General features: G+C 29.9%; 1 protein-coding gene across 1 annotated transcript; it reads right to left on the bottom strand.

The window, feature by feature from the left end:
* Positions 1–1,429: 1,429 nt before the first annotated feature.
* LOC150032623 (agamous-like MADS-box protein AGL62) lies at positions 1,430–2,939 on the bottom strand. The gene is made up of 2 exons (XM_090307361.1): positions 2,479–2,939; positions 1,430–1,906 (listed from the first exon to the last, which is right to left on the bottom strand). Exons 1-2 carry the CDS (start codon positions 2,860–2,862, stop codon positions 1,622–1,624), a joined length of 669 nt encoding a protein of 222 aa, XP_090163487.1. The 5' UTR covers positions 2,863–2,939; the 3' UTR covers positions 1,430–1,621.
* Between the last annotated feature and the right edge of the window lie 7,605 nt (positions 2,940–10,544).

The following is a 10,544-nucleotide window of genomic DNA, read 5'->3' as shown; positions in this document are numbered from 1 at the left end:
GTAAAATTGAAGGAGATGCTTCATTAAGGTGAGTGATCTAGTTTAGTTTTGTTTACATTCTTAACTTTCTTGGTATGAGGTTGAATTTTCTATAATCTTTCACGTAGTTGCTTGAATTTCTGTAATAAATTCTTACTGAAATTAATTCCTGAATGTGAAATAATTTCTATACATTGGATTTAAGAATTTTTGGCCAACTTTCTTTTATTCAATGATTGCTAGAAATAATAGCATGTCTATATGCTTAATTTCTTAGGGCAACCACAACTAAAAAATGCAAATGTGTGAATTTGGATTATTGGAAATTAATCTTGTTCACAATTATGCATGATTATTTAAAGATTTTTTTTCAACATAATAAGTTCTTGACCTATTCAACGATTTTTTTTTAAAAAAAAAAAAAAAAAATTTCATGAATCTACTAAACACTAAATTGAAATTTTAGTCTTTATTAGACATAAGATTTAATTTTGTATCTAATTTCATTTAAAATTTAATATTTCATCCGTAGTGATTTTAATTTTATTTTTATGTTTATTTTCTCCTAAAATTTCATACTATGGTGCTCATATTTCTTGAAGAAACACTTGAACTCTTAGTCAAATTATAAAAAAAAAACCATATTTTGTAAACTTTTTTTTTTTTTTAATATGACATGATTTTCCAAAACATTAGTGGATAATAAAAAACAAAATTATAGACATGTGTGGTTTAGGTTTGATAATTGATTACTTAGATTTTCGTTGAGATTTTAAAAATTTAAAACAGTAAATCCTTTATTAATTAAATAATTAGAAGTTACTAATAATCATTGAGATTAAGAAATTAAATGTTACAATGGATCATTAAGTATTGAGATTTGGGAGTTAGGAAATTTGGTTTCCTTAATGCATGAAAAATAGAAAACCGATATGCCATAAATATGCCAACAATTGTTTTTACATTATTAATCTGTTTTGACATTTACGGTATAACTCCTAATTTTATTTTTTTTTATAAAGTATAATAATTCTAAAATAAAAATTGGTTCATTCTACTCATTAGAGAAAGGGAAACTTTGATAAACCAATTTGACTCTAACACTTATCCTGATAGCATCAATATAATTTTGACTCTAAACTTTCACTTTCATCATATTTTTACATTCTTGTTTTGTTAAAATTAGTGGATAAACTGGTAACAACTCATCTAAGTTTAGAATATAGTTTGATAAAATTAAAAGTTATAAAGAAAACTAAACTTTGAAATTGATTTAGTTTTTTCTTATTTTTAGATCATGTAATGAATGGAAGGATTAGGTACTACTGTACTAGATTTTTTCTACCGACATATAGTATGTGTGTGTTCAAATCGAAATCAGCAGTCAAATTTTGTTCATTAAACAAAACTATATGAAACAAAATAATTAAGATTTGTATTAAACTAACCATAATCCAATAATTACACAAACACAAAGCTATATTATAACGAGAGAAGAAGTTCAATTTTATGACAGATCATATATCTTTTGATATAATCATCAAATTGTATGACAAATTTTAATTGAACACTCAGTAAACTTAAAACAAGTAGATTTTAATTTAGCATAATTAAGCTAAATTGAATTTCTTGTTCCTTAAGTTCAAAAGAAACCACATGGTCTATAGGAACCATAGGTATTGTAGGGAAGATGGGAGATGATGTTCTTCGGATCGACGACGAAAAGGCCAGCTTGTTGGTTAGAGTTTATCGGTGTCGGTGTTGGAGTTGGGAAGAACTGCGGCGGCAGATTGCCATTAGAAGTCTGAATCAAAATATGATCAGCTTGTTGTGTGACATTCTTCTTTAACTCATCCAAGGATGCTCTGAATTGTTCTAATTGATTCATTTCCATTTCTTCTATGGGAAGCTCCCACCAACATTGTGCCTATATATATAAAATATTAAATATGTGATTGTTTAGAATTTGTTTACTTATTGATTGTTTATAATTTATTCACTTATACTTCTAAATTCAATAGTAATTTAATAGGAATATTATAAGTTAGAACATTGCATAGATTTTGAGGTTAGAGTTGTTTTGTTTGATAAGGATTTCCATTTTTCAAAAATTATTCTTGTTTGCTTTAATTTTTTTTTCCAAGACCATTTTCACCATATTTAAAAATGAAAAAAAAAAAAACTTTTGATATTTGATTTTGAAAATTAAGCTTACAAAGTTTACTTCTATACTTGGAATTTTTTTTCTTTTGTTACCTATTTTTTACTAATGTTTTGAAAAACTTCTCATTTATTTCTTTTTAAAATTTATTAAGGATTGAAATGATTCTTTGAAAATAATGAAACCTTAATAAACAAATTAGGAGAAAACGAAAACAAATTTCAAAGATCCAATAGTTATCAAATGAGGTTTAAAAGCTTTTGAATTTTGAAAACGATTTAGTTTTAAAACAAACAAATAAAACACAAAATAGTTATCAAATGGAGGTTCCATAATACCTGATTTGCCTTCCGCAGTTTGTTCAACTCTTCACCGTGCTTCCGCTCCATTTCTACTCGGTTCAACACTTGAGTAAGTTGTGCATTCAATTCTCGAACATTGACATTCCGGTGAGCTTCAATTAGCTGCAGCGTACCAGAGCTCGGTGGAGGATTTCGAGTCACAAATCTCTCGATGAGGGCTTCAACACAAGGGTGGCCAAAAGAGAATACTTTCTTCCCAGGCGAAAAGACGATAATGGCAATCTCAGCGCCGCACAGCGTGCAGAGCTCACTAGCTTTCTTGAAGAGGCCAGACCGGCGCTTCGAGAAGGTGACTTGAAGGTTGCTCTCATTTGGCATCTTCACCATCTCCACCTTTTGTCTTCCTCTACTCTTTCTCATGATCTTTGGAAAATTATTAAAGAGAAAGTGAAGAGAAGGGAGAAAAAATGGTGTGAAAAATGTAAAAAAGAAAGATGTTGTTTGTTTTAGAATGATGAGTGTGTTGTGGGTGAATATATTTATACAAGAATTTGGGTATGTGGTGCGTTGTACAAAATAAATAATTTGGTTGTCAAAGAGTTATGACAAATTAATTGGTGTTAATAAAATGCTTGATTTGGGATGACAACTAATGTTTTTCTAAAATTCTTAATAAGAAAAAGAAAACATTCAAACCTAATGTTATGGTGGATACAACTTGGTGAAGAATAGAAAATTGGAAAGAAAATAATGAAATATTGAGTTTATCTTATACATATATAATAGAATTTTGTTTGTTAAATTAGAAATAGTTGAGTGGTTGAATTTTAAGTTTGTGTCCATATATAATCTTTGGATTTAACTGTTATAGGTAGGGATGGAAACGGTTCGATCAAACCGAACTGAACCAAAATTTATAATATGAAACTGAACGGAACGGAACCACATATATAGGATTTGGTTTGGTTTTAAATTCGATGTCGGTTTTGTTAAAAAATCCATGTTATATTTTTTTCAATTAGAAAACGGTTCGTTTCGATTCGATTCTAAATTCGATTTTGTTCTTTAAATTGAAAACAATTGGGTTTTAAATTCAGTTTTACTCTTTTTTTTAAATATATATATATATATATATACTAAAAACGGTTCGGTTCGGTTTTAAATTCAGTTTTCAGAATTGAAACTGAACCGAACTGATAATTGATAATTGATTAGTTGGATTTTCGTTGAGGTTTTAAAAGTTAAAAATAGTAAATCCATTATTAATTAAAAAATTAGAAGTTACTAATAATGATTAATTAGAAAATTATAAGTCATTAAGTATTGAGATTTGGGAGTTAGGAAATCTCGTCTCCTTAATGCATGAAAATTAGAAAACAGCATATAAATATGCCAACAATTATCTAAACAATTTTATATTATTAATTTGTTTGATTATTACTGAATAACTTCTAATTAGTATATTTGTTCTTAAATAAAAATTGATTGGAAACTTTGATAAATAAATTGTGATTATTTTTTAGGTAAACAAATCAATTTGACTTTACACTTGTTTGATACCATCAATTTTAACTCTAAACTTTCACTTTCATCAACTTCGATATCAAACCTTAATAAGTTTGGTAATATTAACCTTGAAAAATGTTTTAAATAAGGTTTTTATCGAAATATTGTTAAATAAATATAGTCTCACATAAAATATATGCATATCGTACAAATTTGGTAAAATTTCAAGAGAAAACGAAATTAAAGATAGATCTTTGTTGAAAATTATGAGTTTAGGTAAAGGCATTTAATGGTCAATTTGTGTGTTTATTCAACTTAAATTTGTGCACAACATTCTATTGTATTTTTTAAAAGAAAAAATGTATTAAAATGCACTACAAAAATTTTCACTATCCCACGCAAAAAAAAAAAAAACAAAAAAAAAAAACAAAAAGTCGGGATAGATTATGTCAACACATTTTTTTTTGCATAGACATAATTGTCGTCGTATCCATGTCGGGAGAAGTGCCTCCCGACAAAAACTATTTTCGTCGGTATAAATATCATTTTTGGCAACACAATTGTTTCTGTTGGCATATTTGTTTTCCCAACAAAATACAATTTGCGTCAGCAAAAACATATTTTTAAACAACAAAAATTTTCAGTTCAATAGACTGATTTCTGCCAAAATTTATTTGCATCCGCATATGTTGTTAGTAATTTTATATATTTTTTGTAACAAACAATTAACCAAATTTTTATTTCATGAATACTTAAATATGCACAAACAAAAATGAATCTTAAAACAAATCAATTGGGGACAAATATAGCAAAAGTAAGCTTATATATTTAATACACAAATTATAAAATTCTACAAAAAAAAAAACTGTGTATACAATTACGTTGGAATTTTTCTATCCCTTACAGAAAAAAAGTTTAATCTTCCTTGAGCCAAAATACCCTAAACCCACCCAAATAAGTGAGATACTAAACCAAAGTAAGTAATCATCTCAAAATATTCTCGCAATCTCCAAAAATGATCTTTAAAAATTTACACAAACTACCTGAAATAGGAAAAACAAATATTATGAAAGATTTCTTAAAATCAACAAAGAAAAATGCAAAAAAAGATCTTAACAATCACATAAAGACTTAAACAAAATGTTTAAGATGCTTATGAAGAATGATGTCCCTCTCAAACTACAAACAAGTTGTGAATGTTTGTAATTAAAACATGGACACCACAAACAACTATTTTAACTATCTAAAAAGTGAGTAAAATAGTTATAATTAAGACATGAACCCCTCCCCCAAGTTACGAGCATGTCGTAAATCTACTTAAACAAATACATAAATGCCTTTTAAACCTCTACAACTATCAGATCTCTACAAATAAGCCAAGAACAAAGTTCCTTTAAAGTGCACAATTAGGCTTCAAAATAATCTAAAACACAATTATAACATATACATCCCCTCTCCCAAGCTATGAACGTGTCCTAGTTCCACCTAAATGCCATTTAAACCTACAAAGTAGCAATAAATTCATAGAAAGCATCGAAGTGAATCTCTCCCGCCTAAATCCACCTAAATTTCTTTCAAGGCTAAACCCGTCATTCGATAGTCTTAAAAGCATATAACTCAACTCTCGGATTCCTAAAGATAAGGCAAGTACAAAGTTCCTTTAAGGTGCACAATTAGGCTTCAAGATAATCTAAAAACAACATATACATCCTCCCCCAAGCTACGAACGTATCCTAATTCTACCTAAATACCATTTAAACCTACAAAGTAACAACAAATGCATAGAAAGAGAGTGAATCCCTCCCACCTAAATCCATCTAAATTTATTTTAAAGCTATACTCATCATTCGATAGTCAAAAGCATATAACTTAAATCTCGGATCCCTACAAATAAGCCAAGAACAAAGTTCCTTTAAGGTGCACAATTAGGCTTCAAGAAAATCTAAAAACAACATATACATCCTTCCCCAAGCTACGAACGTATCTTAATTCTACCTAAACACCATTTAAACCTACAAAGTAACAACAAATGTATAGGAAGCGAGTGGAACCCTCCCCTAAATCCACCTAAATTTCTTTCAAGGCTAAACCCGTCATTCAATAGTCAAAAGCATATAACTCAACTCTCGGATCCCTACAAATAAGCTAAGAACAAAGTTGCTTTAAAGTGCATAATTAGGCTTCAAGATAATCTAAAAAACAATTACAACATATACATTTCATCCCCTCCTCCCTCCAATACTACGAACGTGTCCTAATTCCACCTAAATGCCATTAAAACCACAAAGTAACAACAAATGCATAGAAAGTGTCGAAATGAATCTCTCCCTCCTAAATCCACCTAAATTTCTTTCAAGACTAGACCCGTCATTCAAAATGTCCTTGAAGCCTAAAATATGCTACAAAACGTGTTTTAAACACTACAAACAATTATTTTACGATGTTATGAACATGTTGTAAATCCACTTATACAACTGTTGAGACTAAATAAGTAATTAAATAGTCCTAAAATTATATAGCATATCTCTCAAAAGCTATAACCAAGCCAAAAGAAAGTTCCTAAAAAGTGTTGGTACCCCTCCCCACGTTGTGAACCCCTCTCTCCTAAATTTAACTAAATTTCTTTGAAGTCTAAACCCATCATTCAAAATGTCCTAGAAGCCTAAACTATGGTACAAACATGTTGCAACACTACAAACAACTATTTTACTATGTTACAAACATGTCGTAAACCCATTTATACAACTTTTGAGACTAAATAAGTAATTCAATAGTCCTAAAAATATATAGCCCATCTCTTGAAAGCTATAAATAAGCCAAAAGAAAGTTCTTAAAAAGTTTCTGAAACCCCTCCCATGTTGTGAACCCCTCCCTCCTAAATCCACCTAAATTTCTTTCAAGACTAAAACCATCATTCAAAATGTCCTAGAAGCCTAAACTATGCTACAAATGCGACGTAAACATTACAAACAACCATTTTACTATGCTACGAACATGTTGTAAATCTACTTATACGACTTTTGAGACTAAATAAGCAATTCAATAGTCCTAAAAATATATAGTCCATCTCTCGAAAGCTTTATAAGCTAAAAGAAAGTTCCTAAAAAGTCTCGGAACCCCTCCCTCCTAAATAAGCTAAAATAATTTTTCTTTTCAAACTTACAAAGTACCAAAAGAGAAAAAAAAAAGATTTCTACAAAACTATAAACTTTCTTAAACACACCTAAAATGTAGAGAATGTTGAAATAAAAGTATCTATATCGGCAACTATAGGTGCAGGATAGTCACATAACAATGTAACAAGTTCCTAATTAAATCCACTAAAACACACATATTTAACATAAATTTACACATGTATAATATAATACAACGTACATATGCAGCTTTGGTGGCTTCGCTTACCCACTCATCCTTCTCTGAGAAGTGACTTTTCTAAAAAATATCCATTGGGCCGACATCTTCACCATTTTTTTTGTCTATAGTTCAATAAAAACAATTATTAGTCAGAAATCATTTGATAATGAATAAAACAACAATGAATTTGCAACATAATAATTCATTTTGCACTTTTGAAAAGGATTAGGACCCACAACAATGGTTGAAATTGAGACCTTTTCTACTTTTCTTATTTGTTTCCTTTTTGTGCTACACAAATTTAAAATTTATTAGTATCTAAGTGAAACTTTGACTCTAAAAAAAACCTAAAAAGTTTTGAAAAGTCACTTTAACTCTCAAAACTAGCTAAAAAAGCTTCTAACGAGTGTCCAAGAAGCACTTTCACTCTTAAAATAATATGAAAATGGCTAAATGTCACGTTGATTCTCAAACCCAAACTAAAAAGTTCCCAAGTGTCACTTTCACTCTCCAACTCAAACTAAAAAGCTCCTAAAATTTGTTTAAGTGACACTTTAACTCTAAAAAGACCTTAGGAAGTTCCTGTAAGTCACTTTGACTCACAAAACTAACTTAAAAGTTCCTAAATAATATCTAAGAGGCACTTTCACTCTAAAAGCCAAAATAAAAAACTCTTAAAAAGTACTCAAATGATACTTTGACTCTTAAAGCAACCTAAAAATTTCCTAAAAAATATGAATAACAAACGTATTACCCAAAGAAACTGGATAGCAATTGAAACTCATCTTGTAACTCCATGTTCACAAGAATAGTTTTTGACATGCTTTCTATATACGATATTTTTTTACAAGCTTTTTGAACTCTAGCAAGTACCAAAACACACCCTTTTATATTTAGTTAAATAAGTAATTGAGTTTCTCTCTCTAACTTTGTAAATCTTACTTTCTATTTTTTCCATCAACATAAATCACATAATAATGGAATGTTAAAATTCTAATCATCCATGTAGTTCAAATCTTTTCACCCCATTTTTTTTAACTATTTGTAAAAAAAAAGAATAATTACAAAATAAGTGTTTAAAATTGATGCTACAAATATAAGTAAGATAGAGCTTTTTCTCCTAATTTGTTTACCACGCTTTCATTATTTTCAAAGAATCATTTGAATCCTTAATCAATTTTTAAAAAAAGAAAGGAAAAACAAGTTTTTCAAAACATTACTAATAATAGGTAACAAAAGGAAAAATATCCAAGTATAGAAGTAAATTTTATAAGCTTAATTTTCAAAATAAAATATCAATTTTTTTCTTTTTTAAGTACTGTGAAAACAGAAATGTATTTCGTGGAACTTGAACTTTATATTTGTATTAATTTTGTAGAAAGTGAGTACAATCTCTAATACATAATATTTGGATGCTTTTAAAATAAACTTTAGTCTTTAAGTTGGTTGATATTCTTGGATGATCGTCCTTTGGGCTTGTTGATCTTGTTGATCTTCTTGGATGATCGACCTTTGGGCTTGTTGATCTTATCAGATGATCGGTCTTTGGGCTTGATGATCTTTTCGAATAATTAGCCTTTGGACTTGTTGATTTTCTTGGATGATCAGCCTTTGGGCTTGTTGATCAATGGATACAAAACACCCATGCTTTAGCACCTAGTATAACGGCCCCCGGTGCAAGAACAAGCACCAGTTAATCTTTGTTCTCGGACCCGATGTGATAGAATTTGCCGCTATTGAATCAGCAACTTTTGAATCAAAGCAATAGGCCCCAAATCTAGACGTAGTGGGAATACCCGGAATGGTGAAAAGAACCCCCATCGGGGAGTGAAATAGAACATGAAACCATAAGATTCCAAGCAGTGGGAGGAGACCAAGACTCTGACCGCGTATCACGTTGTTGGGGTATCGATCTGGAGCTACTGCATATGCAACTGGGTCACCTAGGTATATCCGCTATGTATGGATCGACTGTGTATGGATCACTGGCTAAGGCTAGCTTTCATGGTCTTATGAACGGAAGGGCTTATCAACGAAAGAGGGATGATTGGCCTTTGGGCTTGATGAAAGACGATCGACCTTTGGGCTTGTTGATCTTCTTAAAGAATTAGTGTTCGCACGAGGCGTCCAGAGAAACTTGATCCTCTGATTCTCCCTCAAACGAATGCGTACGCTTGATTTGTGGAAGCGAAGAGCGTGATGATCTCGGAGTTGAAGTCTTAGAAGAATGCTTGTATCTCTAAATGACTTCATTCTTCAGATGTGGTCAGCTTTAGGAGTCAGGGAGTTCTCTGGTTGTTTGGAGAATTCTCTCTAGGTTTTCTGGAATATAAAATTCCTGACTTTTAAAACACAGAAGAGTACCTCTATTTATAGGGCTCTGGGCTTGGGCGTGGTGGGCTCCTATTTTTGGACATAGTTGAATTTTAACTCAAATAATAATATCAAATTGGGTCAAATTAATCTTATCTGATTCAACGGTCACGATGAAATCACATGGCGTCATTGGACTTTGTCTTCGACTTCCATTTGAGACACGTGTCCACTGCTAATTGGTCTCAAATTTGATGATTTGGAATTTGGCCATTAATTTAGTAAATGACGAGACAATTTGTGATTGGTCCAAAATTTCTCCTTCAACAAACATTGTTCGTACCTATTGATTTATTGCTTTATTTATCATTTTATTTTGGTTTTAAATTTAGTGTTTTGCTAGGATCTATTTTTTTTTTCTTCTTTTGTTTCAAATAGAGTTTTAAATGTTTGGAAAGAGAAGTCGTACCAATGATTTTTGAAGAAGGCAACGTTTCATTTTACATTTGCCTAATGCTTAATATAGAAGTATAAGGTTTGCAATTTAATTACTATTATTTGCAATACTTAATATATTTAATATCTAATAATATGTAATTATATTACACAAAATTACCCATGTCGTCTACTTGAGGAAACGATCATGTATCATACAATTTAAGAAATGTGTTAATTTTCAATTTTCTAAATAAATCGTATGCTATAAATTCTTCATATATATCATGTACGTATCAATATAAATATATATCGAAACTCTTACTTCAAGACATAAATCAATAATATACTTTTATTCATCAACAATTTATGAAGTTTATTGAACACATTTTCAATAACTAATAACTTAACAATCATAGTGACTAAGAATTTGAATGCACCATTCTAATTAGAATTAAAAATAATGTATAGAAATGTTTGTCGCATCAAGACAT

The sequence above is a fragment of the Benincasa hispida genome, chromosome 11 (genome assembly GCF_027475165.1).
Source record: "Benincasa hispida cultivar pf3 chromosome 11, pf3_genome.v1.1, whole genome shotgun sequence".
NCBI classification, from domain to species: domain Eukaryota; kingdom Viridiplantae; phylum Streptophyta; class Magnoliopsida; order Cucurbitales; family Cucurbitaceae; genus Benincasa; species Benincasa hispida.
Note: the sequence above shows the minus strand (reverse complement) of the source record. Positions and strands in the feature narration are given on the sequence as shown.